The sequence below is a fragment of the Lissotriton helveticus genome, chromosome 2_1 (genome assembly GCF_964261635.1).
Source record: "Lissotriton helveticus chromosome 2_1, aLisHel1.1, whole genome shotgun sequence".
Classification (NCBI taxonomy): domain Eukaryota; kingdom Metazoa; phylum Chordata; class Amphibia; order Caudata; family Salamandridae; genus Lissotriton; species Lissotriton helveticus.
In genome coordinates, this window is record NC_136059.1 from 383,342,521 (window position 1) to 383,366,839 (window position 24,319).

Here is a 24,319-nt window from a genome sequence, read left to right on the forward strand (position 1 = left end):
GGTAGCAGGAACATCTGGATGTTCCTACATCTCAACCCCTTAGATTTACCGATTTTTAATTACCGAATCGGTATGATTCGGTAATTTAAAATCGGTAAATCTATTTTACCTACATCTGGGCCCTAGTCACTGCACTCTATGCCACTGTACTCCATGCAACGCTGTTCTACGCTGTTCTACGCTGCCCCAGTCTATGCCACTCCATGACACTCTACTCTACGCCACTCTACTCTACACCACTCTAGGCCACCCCACTGTACTCTATGCCACTCCACTCTCCTGTACATCAATTTACTGTACTCTGTGCCACTCCACACAATGCCACTCTATGCCCTTCCACTCTACGTCACTCTACTCTACTCCACCCTACACCAGACCGCGTCACTCCACTCTACACCACTCTACACCATCCCACCTCACCATCTGCCTCTCCGCTGTAATCTGTGCCACTCTACTCCACGGCACTCTACTCCACTCAATCCCACTCTATGGCATTCTACGCCACTCCATTCTATACCAATCTACTCTAGGCCAATGCACTGTATGCCCCTCTACTCAGCTACTCTATGCTATTCTACTCCATGCCACTCCACTCTACCCCACTCCACTCTATGCCACTCTGCTCTACACCACTCCACGTTTCTCCACAAAATGCCGCTCTGTGGCACTTTACTGTACATAACTCTACTCTGTGCCACTCTACTGTATGCTACTCTACTCTACGGGACTCAATTCCACTCTATTCTACTCTACTCTATGCAACTCTACTGTGCGCCCGTCCACTCTATGCTACTCCAGTCTATAGCACACTACTGTACTGTGCTCTTATTTCTCTCTACTCTGTTTAACTCTACTGTACGTCACTTTACTGTACACCACTCAACTCTATGCCACTCTACGCCACTCCACTATACGTCACTCTGACCTACACAATTCCACTGTACTGTGCACCACTCCAATCCACTCTAGTGTACTCTACGCCAGTCCACTCCAAGTCACTCCATGCAACTCCACTCTACGCCACTCTATTCCACTTTCCACTACACCACACCACCAATATTGCACAGCTCTCATCACTCGAAAAGTCCTATGCCTGTTCAAACTATCCCGATTTACACCTGCCTCAAAAAAGCCAATTGATATCAAGCAAACCCTAACCACTAATGCTCCCAAGCCAAACTCCCATTGAGTTGGATACTTCTAGTAAAAGTGGTAACAATCCAATCCCAATCTCACGTTGAGGACTACAGAATTCTGGATGACCACCAATCAGACTTCCACCATAAACGTGGCAGTGAAAACTCCCAACAAACTGGAGCGGCATTCTGGAAAAGCTAGACAAGCATTCATTGAGTTGGCAGGAGTTCCTTGATTTATTGACTCCCAGCTAAACCCTATGCCACAAAATGCATACTAAATCGAAAGGCAATGTGAAGCCTACACCAGAACATGTCTCCTAACTTTTGGGCTAAAAAGCAATAGTAGCATCCCCACTAGAAAGCTTTTACTTGCCCTACATACAGACAAGAATCAAGATTTAGTGCCTCACCAATAAATGCCTTGAAGGATCTCTAACCAATATTTCAAAATAACAATCACTCTCATCAGAAACAAACTCAAAGACACCTCTTCTAACACCCACCTAAGCCAATGCAGAGAAGAGGGCTGCTTGCTAACACTGCGGGCTTTGCCCGCCCGCCACCCTATCGGCTATCGGACCCGCCCGCCTAAAGGGCGGGGGTCCCGACATTGGTATTAGGATGCGCCCGCCACAGTGGCGGGCGCATTCCTCAATTTAACATTGTGGCAGGCGATGCTCACTGCACCGCCCGCCATAATGTTAAAAAAAATGCACGCATTTAAATGATGGAAGCAGCAGGCACGGTGCCTGCCGCTTCGATCATGTAAATGCAGGGGGGTACCACAGGTGCCACACCCCTTTGGCCTTCACTGTGGGCCCCCAGAGTGAACACCACGGAAAGGCATTGAAAAATGCACATAGTAATATGACGGGCGGTGTCTAACAGACACCGCCACCATATTACTTGTTTTCCGCCCCGGCCGCAAGGCGACTGGGGCGGAAAACAGGTGGGCGGTGTTTTTCACCGCCGCCATCCCCCCCGCCATCCTAATATGGCAGGGGGGATTTGGGCTTGCGATGTCGGGTGGATTGCCTCCGCCAGGCCGGCGGTGGCCACCGCCAACCTGGCGGAGGCAAACCGCCCGACATCGTAATGGACCCCTATACCTCTTGAGCTCAACCTCGATCTCCAAGGGACCATGTTACACCTTTATTCTATCTTTATCACTCTGTCGGATGCCACCTCCACAGGAGAGCAACCTTAACAATGTCTGCGGTTCCAAGGTTCCTCATATAAAATTTCTCCTTATGTGAATTCCTATTGAACCACTACTTAGCCTGTCCTAGCCAATGCAACCCCTGCTATGCAGTTCTTTGAAGCATCTCAGAGAAACTGAGTTATACAGTAGAAACTACACAAACAAACAAATCTTGTCACTTCATCTCGGATCACAATTTGGATTTGACGTCTATCACGAATAAAGATTTTCATCCTAATGCATTCTGAGACCTGTTACTCATAGCTTGGAAGACATACTTCCTCGTTGTCATACCTTTAACCAGGCGGTTCAGTGAGCGTCAGACTATCTCTGTCAGTGAGCCTTATGATCAGGGCTGTACCAGGGTTTGTGGGGCCCCAGGCAAAATAGGAACATGCAAGGCCCCTTTAAGCCTGTGATGTGACATCACAGGTAGTGACATCACAGGAAGAGGCATCAATTGAACATTAATGCCCTAGAATTGTTAATACAGCTTTGCAAGAAACAAATTAACTAATGTGCATACCACTAAAAAGGCTAAAAATATAAATAATAATCCTATAAAAAAGTATCTATATTTCAAAACTGTATTATGTGGAAATATGTTACATTAATCAAACTGGCTAAGAACGCTAGCTTAGGTCTTTCCAAAACTGATATGATTGCTACAATGTTCACTAATTTTTTCCAGATTTGGACATGATTAAAATTCCAAGTCCAGAGACTCCTTAGGTGTTTCCACCATAAAGCAGAAACAATCACATAAATAATGGTAGTGAGGTTTGGAACATTTTAAAATTTCACAGTCTATTTTGTAGAGAAAGGTTTGGTGCAGTGTAGATGCCTCTCTAGACATCCAAATACAGCAGTACTACTACTTTTTACAAGACAATTCTTTATTGTTTAAGTTAATTAAACCAAAGCAATGTCATAATCCAAGTAAAGTATCAATAGTTTAACAAATACATGATTTAAATTGTATGTAAAAAAAAAAGAAGAAAAAAAAAGGCATGTTATTTTATCCTAAAAGCCGAAAGTGATGTCCTTATCATGAGACGAATTAAAATTTGTTCGTAATTCTGTGTCGTCAGGTTGTTGTCGGGGTTATGGTTTTAACAAACAGTACCATTGAAAATGTTTTAAATATTTTTTGAAATTGCAATAAAGATCCTAAACATTACTGTGTTGGCAGTGCCATGTAGTTTTTCTCATAAAATAATGGAAATGTCATAATTTTACAGGTCAGCTGAGGGTCTGTTCTACCAAGTCCTCTAATGATGGCGGATCTACAAGTTCGGATCCCTCTGTCATTAAAAGCGTTTTTTAGTAGCGAGGCGCATTTCAGTTTTAAGCTGGGGCAGACACATATGAGATGGATACAATCTTGCCATGCCACACCACATAAGCTACAAGATTTGACGCCTGTATACTTTCATGCTGGTTGATCAGCCAGGCTTGGTAATACCCCAAATCTGGTTGCCAAAAGCTTGCATTTCAAACGGGGCGAGTATGTTGTACCGAGGTATTCCGCCGTTTGGAGTGATGTATAAGATTGGAGAACCATCCAGCCATGGGATCTTTTAGCTAAGGTACATTTGTCTTCCAATGATGATTGTAGCTTAGCTACTACTTGTCATTGAAATGCCTGAGGATGAAACGTTTTCCAAATTCCACTGACCCTCTTCGGTGAGCTGGCTGGTGCTGCACGGAAAGTGTATTGTAGAACACACCAAGTGGAGTGAAAGTGTACTCGACAATCTCCCTGACCACATCCACCTCTCCGTGCTCAGACACCTCTTTCAGTTCACATGATTCGTCCACACTCATGACTGCTTTAGGCAGAGTAATCCCTGCTTTCTCCCTGCTAGGAGAAGGAATTGCATGTTTTTTGTCTTTTTAAAAAAAAGCAAAGCTTTTAATGAAGCCATTGTCAAAAAATCGGACTGGGAAGGTGGCTACCGTACCGCGGACACAAGATCACTTTTGAAATGTAAAGTTTCAGTAACTTTATAAAGTCACTCAAGACCTAACAGTATTCTATGTATCCCCATGCCCTGATTGAGTGTGATGGTACATGAAGTGTTGTCAGTGGTTCGAAAGTTCCCTCATATCTGAGGTGGACCCTGCCGAAAGTTGCGATTCACCACATTGTGTTGTCTTGTGGCTTATGTTTTGAGATGAGTCTTGGTGAGTTTCACTGTCATTGAGGGGTTGTAAGGTTTTACGCAGGTTGTTGCAGAGGCTACTGTGACTGATTTGTAGTCCCTGTGCTGTGCATAGTTGTGATGGAGAGTTAGAAGATCTGTTGCTTGGTTGGGCTATTCAGTGGCTGTCTAAGTGAAAGACGTGCATTGGTGCTTTTGTCTGTCATTTTTATCTGCTTATGACATGAATCTCAATGTTCCTTGTTTTTTTTGTTTGTAAGAAAGGGAAGTATGTAGTATCCTATTTGTCACCATGCCCTGGTTACTGTACTAGTGCATGGAATGTCATCAGGATGCACATTAGTCTCTTCAATAGGTTCCACCAGCATCTATCACAAGGGAGAGAATACAAGGAGGCTGACCTGGAACTCTCAACATAATTGTTCCAGGTGGGGTGTTAGACCTGGCATCCTTAGGGTGGTGTTTCCGCAGACCTTTTGCCTTTTACCTCCTGTTTTGCTGATTCTTTCTGTTGGCATTTGGATCACTGACAGAATATCGAAGAGCAAAATATCGACCTGCCAAAATATCGTGGACAAAATATAGAATACCAAAATATAGAATTCCTATCTGCAAACAGGTAAGTACAAAAATATTGAAACCAAAATATCGTTGTAAATAATATAGTGTGTAAAAATATTACATTTTTTAAATGTCTTAAAAGTAATGTAAAATTAATAAAATAATGAATATAATTAACTAAAACATACTTAAAAATACCTAAATAACCTTAAACTTAATAAATAATTAATATAAGTGAAAAAAGAAATAAACATGCATTTTAAGTTTTTTAATACATATATATATATATATATATTAACTTAATATTAATGAAAAATATTCAATTTATTTAGCGTAGGATTGCGGGAGAGTAAAATGTACTATTACCACTCTAGTGAGTGCAACAGTAGGGAAAGCGTTGGATAGAGGAAGGGTAAAAATTACTATTCCCACTCCAATGAGTGCAACAGTAGGGACAGCGTTGGATAGGGTTGGGGTAAGAATTACTATTCCCACTCCAGAGAGTGCAACAGTAGGGAAAGCGTTGGATAGCGGGAGGGTAAAAATTACTATTCCCACTCCAGAGAGTGCAAAAGTAGGGAAAGCGTTGGATAGCGGGAGGGTAAAAATTACTATTCCCTCTCCATAGAGTGCAACAGCAGGGAGAGCGTTGGATAGAGTAGGGGGAAAAATGACTATTCCCACTCCAGTGAGTGCAACAGTAGGGAAAGCGTTCGATATCATAGGGGCAAAAATTACTATTATCCCTCCAGTGAGTCCAACAGTAGGGAAAGTAATGATTTATTATTTAAATACAAATAAGTTAATTATCAATACCAATGAAAAGTAATTGAAATAAATTACAATTACAAAATATGTAATATTTAATTAATCATAAATAACAATAAATATTATTTATTAAAAATTAATTACCTATTAATAATTAATTAAGAACCAATTATTTGTCAATACCAAAAATGTAATACATAATAAAAAGATTACCAATTAATAATTATTTAACAATAAATTAATTATCAATACACAAAAATAATTTCACTAATTACTTAAATACAATTAAATTACTTCCCACACTATTTCCCATTAATCACACAACCTGCTCCGAATAATGAATTAATACAATTAACATAATTGTCAATTAATACAAATTAATTACCAATTAATAAAAATGTATTACCAATTAATAATTAATTAACAATTATCAATACCAATAAATAAAAATATATATTTACTTAATTACAATTAAATAACTTCCCACCCTATTACCCTATAAACCCACAACCCGCTAAAGAACTAAAACACAAAATTAAATTAAACATAATTAATAATTCCTAAAAATTAATATTTAATTTACTATAATTAAATTACTTCCCACCCTATTCCCCTATAAACCCACACCCCACTACGGAATTAAATTACACAAATATTAAATAACATAACATTCATTACTTTAAAAAAAAAATATGCATTACAAAAATAATATACACTTTTAACACATATACTAACATACAAAACACTTTAAAAAATTCGATATTATTAAAAATTCGATATATTTTAATGCCTATATTATGTACCTCGATATTTTGACAATCAATATTACTTACCTGCATGTCGATATTATTAACCACTATATTATGTCCATTCGATATTCTGTCCATTCTATATATTTTTCTCAATATTGTGTCTAGTTACCTGGTGCATGCCTGACTGCCATATTTGTTTTACTGGTAAGTCCCTTGTAAAGTGGTATAATATATACGTGTGGTGTGTATTTTAAATGCTATTAGTGGGCCTGCAGCACTGATTGTGTCACCCACATAAGTAGCCTTTCAAACCTGTCTCAGACCTGCCATTGCAGGGACTATGTATCAGTTTACTGCCACTTCCACTTGACATTTAAAACTACTTGCCAAGCCTTAAACTCCCCTTTTATTACCTATAAGTCACCTCTAAGGTAGACCCGCAGGGACCCTAAAGGCAGGGTGCTATGTAAGCAAAAGGAAGGACATGTACCTGTGAGCTTTACATGCCATGGTACTACCAAACACCCAAATTCATTTTTCACTACAGTGAGGCCTGCTCCTCTCATAGGTTAACTTTGGGCATTCATTAAAATACTTTAAAGATGCAATTCCTGATTGCAGAGGAGTAGCTGCTTTATGTTTTATATTTTTGGATTGGTAATGACAAAGCTTCTTTACTGGCAAAGTTGGATTCGGCATTGCTAGGTACCACTTTTAGAAAGTGGGCCTTTCTCTGCTCTTAGCTCTTTGAGTGCCTTCCAGCCTGTCTAGAATACAAATATGTGTTTGGGTGTGATGTAGCGCAAAACTCGTTATCATTTGTAGGGGTGCATTATAATCACACGAGTAGAACGCATCCACATATAATCCTTTGCCGTGTTAACGTAAGTATTAGGATCTTGTAATGTAATAACATAAAACGTGATGTATTTAGGCCAATATGTAAATACATAAAGAATGAATGTGGAAAATCAAATGCAACCAGCAGAAAACACTTACAGAAGCTAACAGAAGCACTCATGTTGTGCAACTGACAACCATTTGTTTATCAATCGTATTATGTAGGTACGAATATTAACCAAATGTACCTTAAATTCTAAGCAATTTCGTAAAGCTAGTGCTTCATTTATCTTATGTTAGCTACATTGGTAAGCCTGAAATACATTTTCCCTGGACTCTCTCGCATTAGAATTAATAGTTTGAATTTCATGTGCACATTGGATTCTGTTCTTTCTCACAGTTGTGTTGCAGGTGGTAGAAGCACCCTTGTTAGTTAGAATTATGCCTTTGTGTTAGGAGTTAGACAAGGAGAGCAGAGGATGCATTGGACGTTAAAGCCGATAAGGAAAACTGTTGTATTTTCTCATCGGAGAAGGCCTGGGAATCAAGGTCATCTTGTTGCTGTTAGGGAGCATCATCGTCCTTTGAAAAACTACCTATGAGAATGTGGTCTGATCGGTTTGCATGACCCGAAAGTTATCTTAGGAAGACACCTGTGATATTGGAATGTTGCAAGTAGGGAAAGAGCCGTACTTTTTCTTCGCCTTTGGAGGGAGAGCATCTTAGAATGAGCCCTGTCTCAGTAGCTTCACGCTACTTGACCCATTGAAGTGGAGAGACTTCTAAGGAAGACTCCCCATGCTGACACCTTTACCTATCCAACCCCAAAGAATGTTAAGTAGGGATGTCACATTAGTGCTAGGGTAGGGATAAACCAATGCTTTATTCTCATCAACCCTCGATTCAGGGGAGCTTGGACTTGTGCTTTCTGATGCTCTACATCCTATTTCTTGAATTAATTGTCTTATGTATCAGTTAAACTTTATTTGCGGATTTGGCTTGATGTTGGTTCCAATCTATTTCTATACCGTCGTCTTGAGGTGTCTGTAAATTCAGTTATTTTTGGCCTTGTAATGTATCAACTAACCTTATTTAGTGGTCTGTGGTTACTATAGGTCTAGAGAAACTGCAATTGAATTGATTGACATTGTTAAGAACTTCTCTACCCTTCACGCTTTCATGCTGAGAAAAAGTACCATCGACTTAATCACAGAAAGTGGTATGTAAACTATACTACTGAACAATATTTAAGGCATGCACTGTAGAGAATTAAATTAACTTATCACCCTAAAATATCCATTTTCTGGTGCAATTGGATTAGTACATCCAGAGGTGACTTCTGATTCAGAGCCTTCCCCCTCCTTGCGTTCTTCATCATCATTAATGCATAGAGCACCCCTAAAAAACAAAGCAAGCTTTTAGAAATGTCTCAATTGTTTTAGTGTTTTGTTGGTATATTTATGACACATGCAAGGATAACATCAGGGGTGATATGACTAAATAAATAAATAAATAGGAGAACGATGATCCGGCAATGGATAATGTTGTGGATAACATGTTGCAACTTCATACGCTACTCCACTCTAATTCACTTTCCAACACTTTAATCCACTATACAATACTTTACTGCACTCTATGCTATGCCACTGCATTCTACGCTCCTCCACTCTATGCCACTACATTCTAGAACACTCCATGCTATGCCACGCCTCTCTAGGCCAATCTAAACCACTCAACACTTAAGACACTCTACTCTATTCTATGCTATTTTTTGTCACACCACTCTACGACACTTTGCAACAATCTATGCCACTCCACTCTACGCCCCTCCACTCTACGCCCTGCTACTCTATGACACTCAGTCAGACTACATGCTATAGCCACTCCACCTCTCTCTATGACACTTTACTCCACTCTACGCTACTCTACTCTACTCTAATCTATAGCAAAACACACAAGATGATGGACGTAATGTTGCACAATGGCAAAACATTCACCCCCAGTCACAGATCTCGGTTTAATCCATCGTTATTTTGCTCACCAAGCCACCCCAGTTCAGACATGGCCATATGCAAATCAGTCTTGACCCTGTGCCTCAAGGGAACAGTCCAGCCCGAACTGCCAAGCCATGTCTTCCCTGGACCGGAATCAAACAACCTCGAACCCGTTTCTGGCTATCAGCCGTCTTCAGCCAGATCTGTGACTGGGGGTGAATGTTTTGCCATTGTGCAACATTCCGTCCATCATCTTGTGTGTTTTGCTGTTCACCCTATGTGAGAAGGGTATGCCCAGACGTGGAGCCCATGCTCACTACGCCACTGGAGTCAAGCTAGCCTGGTTGAAGACGGCTGATAGCCAGAAACCGGTCCTACGATGCTTGATTCCGGTCCAGGGAAGACATGGCTTGGCGGTTCGGGCTGAACTGTTCCCATGAGGCACAGGGTCAAAACTGATTTGCATATGGCCATGTCTGAACTGGGGTGGCTTGGGGAGAAAAAATAATGATGGATTATTCCCAGATCTGTGACTGGGGTGAATGTTTTGCCATTGTGCAACATTCCATCCATCATTTTGTGTGTTTTGCTGTTCACCCTATGTGGAAAGGGTATGCCCAGACGTGAGTCCTGTGCTCACTACGCCACTGGAGTCAAGCTATCCTGGCTGAAGACGGCTGATAGCCAGAAACCGGTCCTAGGATGCTTGATTCCGGTCCAGGGAAGACATCGCTTGGAAGTTCAGGCTGGACTGTTCCCATGAGGCACAGGGTCAAGACTGATTTGCATATGGCCATGTCTGAACTGGGGGGGCTTGGTGAGCAAAATAAGGATGGATGAAACCCAGATCTATGACTGGGGGTGAATGTTTTGCCATTGCGCAACATTCCGTCCATCATCTTGTGTGTTTTGCTGTTCACGCTAATCTATGGCACTCCATTCTATTACACTTTACTCCAGTCTTCGACACTTTACTCCACTCCACACTGTGCCACTCTAAGCCACTCCACACTATGCTTCCAACTATACTTCACTCTACTCTACTCTAAACTGTACCACTTTACCTCACTCTATTCTATTCTACTCTACTCTATACGACGACACTCTGTGCCCCTCCACTCTATGCCCCTTCATTCTACACCCCTTCATTCTACACCCTGCCACTCTACTCCATTCTATGCCACTCTACCCCACTCCACTCTACTCTATGCCACTCCACTCTACGCCACTCAACTCCACTCTACTACACTTCATTCCATGACACTCCACTCTACGACCCTCCATTCCATGACACTCCACTCTAAGACCCTCCAATCTATGACCCTCTATGACACTCTATGGCACTCTACAATACTCCCCTCTATGATCATTTAGTCTACAACACTCCACTCTATGCCACACCACTTTACACCACTCTACCCTACACAACTCCACAACACTTCATGCTACGATACGCCATTCTATGATCTTCCATGACACTACACTCCAGTCTATAAACACTTTATGACACTCCATGCTATGTCACGCCTCCCTACGCCAATGTAGACCACTTCACTCTAAGACACTCTACTCCATTCTATGCACTTCTATGCCACACCACTCTGTGACACTCTTCAACAATCTATGCCACTCCACTTTACTCCACTCTATGCCCCTCCACTCTACACCGTCCCACTTTATGACACTAAGTCACACTCCATGCTATTGCCACTCCACTCTGTAACACTTTATTCCACTCTATGCTATGCTGCTCTGCTCTACTCTATGGCACGCCACTCTATGACACTTTACTCCAGTCTTCGACACTTTACTCCACTCTACACTGCGCCACTAAGCCACTCCACACTACGCTCCCCCACCGAATGTCACTACACTCTATTCTAAACCGTGCCACTTTACGCCTCTCCGCTCTATTCTACTCCACTCTACACCATGACATTCTGTGCCCTCCACTCTATGCCCCTCCACTCTACGGCCCTTCATTCAACACCCCCCATTCTGCTCTATTCTATGGCACTCTACCCCACTCTGCTCTACTCTATGCCACTCCACTCCACGCCACGCCACTTAACTCCACTCTATGACACTCCACTTTAAGACCCTCCAATTTATGACCCTCGATGACACTCTGTGACACTCTGTGATACTCCACTACAGTCACTTTACTCTATGACACTCCACTTTGTTGCACGCTATTCTACACCACTCCAGGACACTCCACTCTACGAAACTCCACTCTATGCCTGTTCATGACACTCCACTTCAGTCTATGACACTTTATGACACTCCATGCTATGCCACACCTCTCTACTCCAATCTAGACCACTATACTCTACGATAATCTACTCCATTCTATGCCACTCTGTGACACTCTATGCCACATCACTCTACGACACTCTGCAACAATCTATGCCACTCCGCTCTATGACACTCTACGCCCCTCCACTCTACACCCCACCACTTTATGACACTCAATCACACTCCATGATATTGCCACTCAACTCCACTCTATAACACTTTACTCCACTCCACTTTACGCTACGCTACACTGCTCTACTCTATGACACTCCACTCTATTCACCTCTATGACACTTTACTCCAGTCTACGGCACTTTACTCCACTCTACACTGCACCACTCTAAGCCGCTCCACACTATGATCCCCCAACGTACGTCACTCCACTCTACAACACTCTACTCCAACCTGAACCAGCCTACTCCACTCCAATTCACTGTATTCTACTCGACTCTAAACCACGACACTCTGTGCCCCTCCACTCTATGCTGTGCTATGTCACTTCCCTCCACTGTATGACACTTTATTATATGACACTCCACTCTATGCCCTGCCATGCCTCTCTACGCCACAACTCTATGACACTTTGCTGCACTCTTTGCTACTCTTTGCCACATCACTCTACAACAATCTATGCCACTTCACTCTGTGCTATGCCACTCCACTCTATGTTATGCCACTCCATTCTATAACAATTTACTCCACTCTACGCTATGCCACTCCCCTCTACTTCATGCTATGGCACTCCACTCTACGAAACTTTACTCCAAACTACAGCACTTTACCCCTCTCTACACTATGCCACTTTAAGCCTCTCAACTCTATGCTCCTCCACCACTCCGCTTTATGACACTCTACACACTCTACACAGTCTACTCCACTTCACACTACTCTAAGCCACTGAACTCCACTCTACGCCACTCAACTTCACTCTATGACACTCCACTCTACGAAACTCCAATATATGACCCTTCTCGATACTTTATGACACTCCACAGTATGACACCTTACTCTACTACACTCCACCCTGTGCCACACCACTCTACACCACTCCGCGACAATCCACTTTACGATACTCCACTCTACAACCCCCATAACACTTCACTCTACTCTATGACACTTTACTCAACAACACTCCACTCTTCGCCAAGCATCTCTATGCCGATATAGACCACTCCACTGTACAACACCCTGCCCCACTCTATGCCACGCCAATCTACACCACTCTACTCCACTCTATGCCACACCACTCTATGACAATCTAATCCACTCCACAACACTCCACTGCTCTCAACTTTATGACATTCTACTCCCATTTACTACACTCTACTCCATGCTATACCACAACACTCTATGATGCTTTACTCCACTCTATATCCCTTCAATCCATGCCACTACGTTCATTGCCCCACCACTCTACGTCACTCTACATCACTCCACTCTAATCCACTCCACAACACTCCAACACACTCAATGCCACTCTATGACGCTCCATGACACTCCACTCTATACCACTGCACTCTCTGCCACATCACACCACACAACTTTACGCCACACCACTCCATGCCACTCTATGCCACTCCACACCACTACATGCCACTCCATTCCACTCTATAACACTCCACAGAACTCTATGCCACTCCATTCCATACCACTCTCCTATTTGCTACTAAGTGTTAGCCACGCTGAACAGCAGTTATGTTGGTGTACAACATGGGTAGAATCCATTGGCAAAGCCAATAGCAGTTGCATGGGTGAGATCTTTTGGCTTTGCCAATGATTATCTAATACACAAACAGAAGACAAGACCATAAAATCAAATAGAACTATCAGTCTCATTCTTCGTATAGGGGGTTATAATGAAGGTTAGAGATTTCTACAATGGTATCATTCCTTTGACTCGTAGTCTGTCTTGCTTTTCTCATCATATTGACAGCCCATAATATGCAATTAATTGATTTTGTCAAACTTTTTCATCACCCGTGTGTTGCAGCGACTAATCTTTCCCCAGATAGGCACTGGTATATATTAGATTGCTATCCCCCAACTCCTGTACTTGTTCACTTCGCCACAGCTTTGCAACATCTCTCTATGTGCACAGATCAATTTCAGGGGTGCAACAGGGTGTCCTTTGGACACCCCTGCACCCTTGAAATTGCATTCTCAATTTGCGATTCGCTAATTGCGATTCGCAAATTGAGTATGTCTTCCCATTCATTCCTATGGGCCTCTAGGCCTATAGGAATGAATGGGGAGGTATTCGTTAATTGCGACTCGCAATTTGCGAGTCGCAATTAAGGAATATTTAGAAATCGCAATTTTTTTTTAGATTTCTTCATGCATAGCCTTTTGCTATTCCTTATTAGCGAATCCTTATTTTTCGCTAATAAGGAATCGCAAATGGCATTGTTGATGCATGTGGGCCTAAGTCTCTGGGTTTATGCATCCCTTCATATCCAGCAAGTCATGGGTGTTATGTTCTAGTACATCTTTTCTGTAATTCCAATCATCTCCTGGCAACAAAGTTCTACTGCTGGAATCTGAGGTGTAGAGTTCAGCAGAGAAGCTTGGCTGTGGAGCTGAGAGGTTGGTCTCTGGGGGTCGTTACGATATAACTACAATAATCCTTCTTTCTTCAATCAACTGTGTCCTGTGTTCCCAAATTTGGCAACGAGAATGAGATCCACGACTAAGGAGGACATGTGCTGTATCTAGAAGAAATTTATTTCTGGATTTTACTGATTGGAGGAACATTTCTTCAAGCCACCGGTATTTGTGACCCCCAACATGACCATAGTTTTACAATTGGATGCGGATCGAGTGGATACTACCAACAATTGAAATTGACTTTTGGAAGTGTACCGATAGTTACTGAAATCAGCGATCTCAAGAGAAGACAGTTGGTATTTGAAGGTAAACTTTACCTTGGTGTTCAGTAGTATGCATCCTAGCCATTACACTGCTGCGTCGAGAGTCGCGTGATTAGCAGCGGTGTCCATGAAGTGGCATCCTGTGTTCGAAGACTGCTGCAAGGAGAAGTGCGTGAGCCAACAGCTGTGCCTGTGAGAGGAATTTCGCTTCCTGAATTCGGAAACATGCGACGTGAAGCGTCTTATGTTAGAAGACGCGGACACACGCTTGAGAGGACGTCACAGTGTAAGTTGCTTGGCAACGAAGCAAGCGCCGTGACTGATGGCGTGCGTGCCGCCATATTTAGGTCTCGGCCTTCGCAACGCGCATGCGTTGCAAAGGAAAAATACCTTTTCCGAACGCAAAGGCTTTTCAGCCAAGCACGTGCATGCGTTCCATTGCCTTTAATGGCAACGCGTGCACGTCAGGAGATCCACTCGCTGGAGCGCGCGCCACCATCTCCCCCCCACCGCGTGAGGCCGCCTGCTTGTGCTTGTCTTTTGTTCTTCCTGATTTCACACACTGCTTGCCGCTGCTCCCGTCAGTCCGCACAGAAGAGAGTGCGTCCCCCTTTAAATCGCAGGCAGAGATTGCTTAAAAGTCAACGCGGGCTGTACCAAGTACGTCCTTTGCAGGGGGAGGTGGTGTTATGCCGCCTTCAATCTCTTCATTATGCGTCTGTGCTTTCGCGTACATTTCAGAACTCACCCTGCCTGCAACCCTTGGGAGTAGAAGCAGTTGATGAGGCCTCAGTGGTTCGTGAAGAGGGGGTTTCCCTGGCACCCCCTGTCACCCCCCCTTCTCCACAGTTGCCTGCGCCCAGCCAACCGCGGAGTTTGCTTCAAAGGAGCAGACAGGCAGATAGGACCTGGCTTGGCAGCGTGTATTTCACCCTTAGAGGCCTCTGCTGGCTGCCCACACCTGGCACCGTGGGTATGAGGATGAGCCCCAAGTCAGGTGAGTCCCAGGCAGGTCGGGTAAGTTACGAATCTTGTGCAATATTAATCCGGCGAGGGAAGTCAGCCTTTAAGACAGGAGAGCAGTGACAGTGAGGAGAGCAGGTAAATTGGAATGGGTGAGAGCAGCGAAGCACTCTCCTTCAACAGGTCACAGAGAGCAGATTATTCTCAGCAGTAATCTTGGAAAGATGGGATTAAGCATGGGCGGATTTTGCGGATCCACGATTCACGAATTTGCGGATTCACGGATCGTGGATCCGCAAAATCCACGGATTTTGCGGATCGGCGGATCGGCGGATTTGGGGGCGGGGCTTTACTGGATAATCAGTAAGTGCTACCTCGTTGGGTAAATGTATAGTGCTTTTACTACACTACAGCTACCTAAAGTGCCCGAGAGTTGTCAACAGCGACCAGGTGTGTGTTACTATGCAATCGCGCCGAAGGGCGCAGGGGTCCCTTGAGTGATCTGCCCATCATAGTGGGTAAATGGCGGGAAGACGGTGCACACCTCGAGTGTGTGGGCGGGGCCAAACGGACGGGGCTTCCATGCGAGTGCACATGCCTCTTGTGTGTATAAAAGGTCAGAGACTGATCAGAGCAACAGATGTAAAAACAGAAGCTCCTGGTCACAGAACAGCACGGGGATTGCGCTCGTGAAGGTCAAAGATGCAAAGGCCTGTATCCAGCGTCACAGCTGATTTTCAACGGTATATTTGGGAAGAAGGCACACCTGCCCAGCCTCCACAACGCTCAGGATTGTTTTTGGGCTGATGAATGAGTCACTGAATTAAAGCTTCAACTAGGGCACATGCTGTATTGATATCTGTAAGTGCTTCCTGTTGAGGTGTAATTTTTGTGCCAGGACCGTCGTGCCAGAATGAACCCTGCCCTTCATATTTATTCAAGAAGACACCACCGTTTTTTTGTAACTAATTTACGATGGCGCCGGCAAGCTGCCAGCGCCATCCTAAAATAGTTACTAAATTAGCTTCAACAGGAAGCTCTAATTGGTAACATAAAGCAGGCGCTCGAGCCCCTGCTTTATCTTATCTATTAGAGCTTCCTGCTGAAGCTAATTAAGTAACTTTAGGATGGCGCTGGCAGCTTGCCGGCGCCATCGTAAATCAGTTACAGACCAGCAAGGCGTGAACTTTTGACCGGGAATCCGCCGCTCGCGAATTGCGGATTTTCGGTAAATTCGCGAGAGTTCGCGGATCGCGGATTTACCGAAAATCCGCAAAATCCGCGATCGGAGCGGATTTTTTGCTCATGCTTAGATGGGATGTATGTCAGTACAACGCGATCTTTTAGATCGCGTTACTTTACCACGCTGCCATTACAACGCAAGTCGTTACAACGACTTGCATTGGAGGACGCAGATTGTGTAATATTATAATTTTATATTCCAACACCAGTCCTCGTAACAGTAGAGAAGGTGTTGGAATATAAAATTACAATATTCCTTAGCCAACAGCGCCATCCAGCGCAAGTTGTAGTAACGACTTGCGTTGTAATGGCAACGTTGTTAAGGTAGTGCGGTGTAAACACCGCGTTGTAAACGATGTTTCCCAGAAAGATGCAGTGCTGGGAAACAACACTCCCTTATTCCCTAGCATGTGTCGAGAGGCAGAGAAATATTCCATGCATATGAATTAAGCGAGGAAGCAACAGCCTTGCTCCAGGTCTCGTTGTGGGTATTCCAGCTACGTTCAGGGAGACTGAAGTGCTTTTGAAACAGTATCTCAAACTCTTAGTACCTCAATCCCAGTTTCGTCCTCCGCCCCCCACCAGCCCCCAACTAACCCCCCGTGTCCTTAGACCTACTGGGTTTCCTTAAATGTCCGTCTTGGTCTAAAGGGGCTGTGCATCGCTATTTTCAGGCTAGGTCTCAACACTAAAACAGCACATCTCCTGGCAAAGTGGCTTTTGTGATCCTTTTTTTTGCTGGTGGAAGAATGTTGGTTATGGAAAAGGCATTTTTTTTGTCGCAGTGGAGAGCAGGCAGAAGCAGTCTGTGTCCTCACCATGCCGTGTATTGGTGCTTCCCTTCTTCACTTACTTGCCTGCAGGGGCTCAGTGCCGTGAAATGTGTTCTTTCTAAACTTCCCGCAACTCGCATGATTCAAACGAAGAGTACACACTTCTTCTTGAACCAGTGAATTCCAAAAGACAGCATGCACTGGGGCCATGGACATAGGTTCTTGCCAAATTGAACTTCCTAACATGGTAATTGGCTAGATAGAGGGCCACTGGTCGGAGCCGGCTTTTGGGCGGTGCGACCGGTGCAGCAGCACCTGGCATTGACCTTCCCGAAGTGGGGCTTGCATTTGTTTTTAAATTAACCTATGGGTTTAAAAGGATGCTCTGCAGAGCTCTTTCTGTATAGAGTAGTTTTCGCCAAGTCAAAGCAGCACAGGATGTAAATCAAACCAATACCTTCAACAAGGCCTCGAGGCACTGTGGTAGACAAGAGTCCTTGCATTTGTCATTTGTGTTTCTATCTTCACTTAAGCAGTAAGACAATGACTTATTTTCAAAGAGATACTCTCTTTTCATGTAAAGAGTACAATACCACTTTCACTAAGGCTATTAACTGAAATCACAATTTTTCAACCCATCAGCTGCGCCCCTTGCCCTGCCGGTTGAGACCCCCAAGGACTGTCTTTGCGACCTCTGTCCTCTGAGGCGGCAAGGACAGTGCCAGAAGCAAAATGTAGTTCTGATTAGCACTGTTGATATCTGCAGCTGCTGCTGGGAGCTCTAAAAACACCCTTTCTTTTCTGTAAAATGTATACATTCAGTAACACCAACCACACTCATAAACAAAACAAGCATTGGCAAAGCCAATTGGTCTCGCATTTGGGACCTTATAAGTGTTTAGCCATGTAACAGTTGATGTTGTTGCACCAAGGATATTGTGCTGGATAACTAAACACTTATAATATCCCAAAGGCGAGACCTATTGGCTATGCCAATGCTTGTTTGTTGTTGTTATTATTTCGGTCATTTCCTTTTAAGCCTGAAGACTACCATACCGGATGAGGAATAATATTTTCATGTTATCGGAATTATCTCCGGTAACGAGGGCTGACAGGGAAGGCTGGAGGAAAATGGAAAATCCTAACTAACCGGTGAGTGGTGTTGCGATACTGACACTCTTTGTGTCGATCTAGGGTATTAGAAGGAAACCCTAGTGTGTGACTGCTCAACTCTGCGCGTGAGGAGAGTGGAACAAGTAAGTCTGGACTTTTGAGTAAGTTTACATTTGTAAATGCTGAATAGATAAAAGTAGTTATGTTATTCAAAAGTGTAACAATAACTTTACTTTAACTAAATCTACGCATGTAGGTTTATCTTTGGGAATAGGGCCCATACAGCGGTACTAAAAAGCACCTTTGTTCAAATTGGACCAGATCAGAAATATAGCAAGATCCCCGGGCAGTTTGTGCCGCCGACCCCAGTATTTTAAAATAAATGCACCATGCAAAGGGTTGGGAGATGCTTCACAAAAGAGAAACTTTCTACTAAAAGTACTGACATAAACCACAGCTGGTAACACATGAGCCCAATTCACCAAAGAAAAGTACTAATCATGGCTGTGAAATACTGGTGTATTTCATAAACGTAAAGCACACCTGGGCAAAGTACACTTAAATGATGGAAAAGAAGACATCCTTATGACACTGTGGAAGAACTGTAAATCAGCAGCCAATTTAAACAATGGATGTAACCATCGACAAAACCAAATACTAAAACGGATTTCATGATTCTCAAAACAGAGGCATAAATGTTTAACCTGCTAGTCAAGTACTAATGTTTAAACTCAGCCTTAGTGTGTGTTTTTAATAAGGCAGATACAAGCAAGCAATAGAGAATTTCTAAAACTTCTACAATTTAAAAATGCAGTGCAGATAAATAAAAACGAACTTCTTGTGCTTTGTGGAAGTTTACAGTTCCCAGTGTGTAATATACAGAAAGAACGCAACACAACTTATGTGGATTAGCAACAAAGAGTACAGCATGATAAGGTGTCTTCAAAGCATATACATTCAGACTCAGAAACATTTCTGACCGACAGATTATTATGTTAGGTAACCATTCTGTCCTTCCAACTCGATTCCGACAGGCAAACGGAGAAACTGAGTTGGGTCGGAGCAGACTTGTACGGCTCTGTGGACCGCATATGCGACAGAGAGATTACGATGTCAGATTCGGACAGCCTTTCCGAATTGGTTTGTCCATCACATATCGGCTGTCGGAATCTGACTTTGGGGGCCCATAGTAGGCTCCCCTTGACCCTGAGGTCTACGGTTGGGGCTCGTGGGGCTACCCAAGGGACCCTGTGTTAAACCATGCACAGTGTGGCAGGCACCATGGGGTGCCCGTCACATGGTGAAAGGTTTTTCGCAACCATCCCTTTTTTCAATGGAAGCCTGTGTTGTCAGTCGGAAATCAATGGGAGTCAAACCGAAATTTTTTTGAAACATCGGAATCAGTCGGTCGGACTCCCCAAATCTGATTCGGTTGGAAACTGTTCCGAAACCGAGTCGGTTGAAATGCTTTCCAACTGACATCATAATCGGCCACATTGTGTAAACATACAATGCAGTGCCTCACTGAACCTCTAGAATGCTCCTACACATTCACATTTTCCACAAGTATTTCCCTTGCTCTATTTTAGGTTATGCTTACTTGTCAGCGAATATTGAGAAGTGGCAGTCTTCCTCTTGTTCGTGCTCCCCCTCACAAGCCTTTCCTCCATTCAAGGGCATCGGATTATCACAACTTCTAGTTCTCTTTCTCGTCAAAGAAGCATCACAGGGGCTCCACTTAGACCAGCAACCCCAGCGTCCATCAACAGCCACTATAAGAAACAAATAACAAAATAATGGAAAGTCCGTTTGCCCAGGTGGGTGCTATGTTTTGTTTGAACCATATCTCTAGTTACAGCTGTAGGTTGTGAGTAATACAATTTTTCATCATCCCGTAAGCCGAAAAACTGGGTATTATTAACCGGGTAATGTTAACATCTGTATTTACAGTGCTTAGAAATGGCATAAGTGGGTTATTTAATACAATAAACACAAGTTATTTGTAATATTTTAAGTGTTTGGCCAGCAAATGTTGTCACAAAATGCCTATAAAAATAACCAGACAGCGTAAAACCCACAATGTGTAAAATCTTTGTTGTTGATGTTGCAGGATCGAGTAAACGGAAATGGAGAGCATAAGATAATGATCTGACAGACCATCAGTAAATGTAATATATAATATAATATAATATAATATAATATAATATAATATATTACATATAACAACATAGTACACAAGGTAGAAGGCAATAGGTCTGGGTTTGAGTATTAATTTATTTTTAATGTAGTTGCAAGGGAATTAAACCACGTGCCCTTCTGCTAAGTACAATGGATACAATTATGTATAAATATGTGTTAACACTTGTTAATTGTGTTAGTTTAGGGAGCTAGTAGTAAAATAGTAAAGCTAATGGAATTTAATTTTTTTTGATTCATAATCAAAATGTTATTGATTCATACAGAACAAGCTAGATCATCTTTTTTTTTGGTTTAAATCCAATCAGTAGTTTTTTAGTTATTAAAGAAAAGGATTTAGGTATGTCTAGGGATGCGGAGGGTCTGCGGATCCGACAGACCTCATGGTCAGATCTGAATGACTGTCACAACTTCAACCAGGAAATCTCGGCCTGAGTCTCAAGAAGAGCAAAAAAAAGAAAACACAAAGTGTCACGGTAATAATACATTAACCCCCTAGGCATGGTGGTATGGTCCCACAGAGACCCTGCCTTGGGCCAAACCATTTTTTTTTTAAACGTAGCTGTAAATTCATGGAAGATCCGTGAATCCATGGCAGTTTGTTTAAAAAAAAAAAAGACAAGCGGGTCTGACATGCTTGTTTTTTTTAGCCCCCTAGGTATGCCAGATCCACGCGGTCCCTCCTCCCGTATCCATTAATGGCCTAGTGACCCCATCCCCTAAGGCCTGCTCCTGCTATGTCCTGGGATGCGCACCACCAGTACATAGCGGTTTCCCTGCCTGCACTGTGCTTTCTCTACCTTAACTGGAGTAATTTCAAAGCTCCCACCAAGCGTGAGCAAACACGAAGTCCGCTCCCAGCTTTAAAAATGCTCCCACCAGCTGGGAGTGAACTTCAAATCTGTTTCACTGCCCATAGTAATGCAGGCAAAGAAACAGATCTGAATATTGCCGCCGCCCACACGGAGCAGCATTTTTAGCTGCTTCCTGATGGCGGAAGCAATGCCAGCTCCCACTGAATGCAGGGATCAGGCCGGGCCCTGGGAGATGGGGTCCCCGCGGCCAAAATTAGCCTAGCGAGGGTTCTGTGTGCCCCCTCCACCACAAATATATTGGAGGGCCCCAGGGGATGGTGTCCCCGTTGCCATAAATGGCCCAGGTAGGGGGCCACAAACCCCCTCCCCTAAAATAATGCACAGGGCCTCAGGGGATGGGGTCCTCAGGACCAAAATCGGCTCAGGGGGGTAGGACACAATGCCCCTCTCCCACAAAAATATAATGGTTGGCCTCAGGGGATGGGGTTCTTGAGGCCAAAAGCGGCCTGGGGAGGCAGGCCCTGCTCCTTGTGGCCCATTCCACCATTTACTTGACTGTTCGAACCAGACTTAAAGAAGGTAACTTTTTCAATGGGACTAACCAAGTATCAGAAACTTTAAAATTGCATATTTCTGCTTCTACTGACTGGATTTTTGTTGTTTTGGTCTCATTTATATTATTAAAATGCATCCTATGTTTTGTAAATTGAGCTGGGGTTTTTCTTCTGTTGTGTTTACACTTTATTACTGTTATTGTGCTGAATAATTGGTTTAGACTTTGCCTCTAAGTTAAGCCTGACTGCTTTGTGCTGGACTTTGGAGGGTTAAGCACAAATTATTTTAGTGACTTTTGTGGCTCACCCTAACAAGGACTGTGGTTGTTGGCTGAGTGGAGTTTTTGTCCCCCACAACCAATAACCTGATTCCAGACACCAATTATTGGATTGAGACTGAAAGTAACAATGGCAAAGAAATGCTGACTTAAGGCTAATATGTAGTTTATGTGTTATAGTGCATTTATTTTACAAATATTTTGAGGCTGGCTGACACCTAAAATGTATTGTTGCGAACTGGATTCAAAGAAGCTTTATTTTGATATTCAAAATAATATCATAAAAGCAAGCATTATTAAAAACAAATATATAATCACAAAGAAGTGCCAATTGCGTTGCCATCATAGGTATAAGATATATTTTAAAAACAGGGGAATGATCTCAAAGTGCCAAGTGCATTAAAAATAGTAGAAAAACACAAGGAAACATATACATTAAGATCTAATCGAGTAAAAAGGTCTGAAATACATAATTATATATCATATATTACATCGAGTTCCTAAACTTTACCAAGAGTTTCAGAAAATTAGCTAGGGTGCGGGCCACTTCCATATTTTCCAGCCGTTGTAGTCTAAGGAAAGCGTTTCTACAAGACCGGAGGCCCCACTCCTTAAATATTGGTTTAAGTAGGATCTTTCTAGGAACCAGATAAAATTTACAAAATAAAATACAATGCAGATTAGTTTGGGGGGAAAGATCATCACAGGGACAGGGCAATAAGTCTCTCGACCAGTCATTACAGGCTGGTAAAGTAATTAAGCGATAAAAAGAACCCAGTCTAAACCTTGAGAGAAGCGTTCTTGTGTAGCAATTAAAATCACTTGCGAGATACAATTGGAGCCCCGGTTCAGAAGTGATTTGTTGATAAGCTAGTACAGAATTTTTAAGTTTTTCCGTAGACCATCTTTTATTCGCTAGATAGTCCATTGCCAATTTTCGCAAGGCTTTCCTAGGCATCGTTTCCATACTAGGGGGGTTCCTAAAAAACTCGGATTGGCCAATTTCGCACAGCATTGTTTCCACATAAGACAGCCATTTAATTTGCCTTATACCATCAAGGTTTAGGCAGTCAGAAATTATATTGCGGTTAAAGGCTGTCTCGGGAGTAACCCACAGCTTATGCCATAGCAGAATGGACTCAATCTTTATAGTATCAGAAATATAGGGGAGACCCAATTCTATATGTGACAAATAGCTGGCTGAGGATTTAGGGACCCCCGGAAGATATCTGAGGAAATCATTTTTAGATTGCTGTATTGAAGTTATAGTGTCAATCCCCCAGATACCAGAGCCATAAGTGGCCGTAGATACACATTTAGCCTTATATATTAAATTCAGCTCCTTGACGGGTCTACCCCCAATTTTTGCCGCAAAATTCTGCAATGCTCCGATCGCCCTAGAAAATGCTAATTTTCTAGTTTTAATTGCTGTATGCCAAGAGCCCTTCCTGTCGAACAAAATCCCAAGATAGGGGAATTGATCTGTTGTCTCTACCCTTCTACCCTCAAGAAATATGGGGCAGGGTGCTTTCTTTGTACCACGGCCACAGGACATGGAAACGGTTTTTGATATGTTAACCTTAAGACCCTTTTCCCTCATAAAAAGGGTAAACTTTGAGACAGCCCTCTGTAGGCCCAACCAAGTTTGTGACATGATGGCAGCGTTGTCCGCATAAAGAGGGATGGGGACAGGGTGACCCTGGACCGAAGGGTAATCATGCTGAAATCCCTTGAGGTGATCGCCAATAGAATTAATATAGAGGGAGAAGAGCAGGGGCACTAAAATGCACCCCTGTCTCA

General features: G+C 43.1%; 1 protein-coding gene across 1 annotated transcript in view; it reads right to left on the reverse strand.

Moving 5' to 3' along the window:
* Positions 1-24,319, reverse strand: part of LOC144817999 (complement component C6-like) — a 652,704-nt gene that overhangs the window by 131,610 nt on the left and 496,775 nt on the right. Inside the window, exons 12-13 of the mRNA XM_078675004.1 lie at positions 20,277-20,448; positions 8,713-8,824 (exon numbers count right to left, since the gene is read on the reverse strand). Of these exons, the coding sequence (XP_078531130.1) occupies positions 8,713-8,824; positions 20,277-20,448 (284 nt within the window). The remainder of the gene's footprint in view (positions 1-8,712; positions 8,825-20,276; positions 20,449-24,319) is intronic.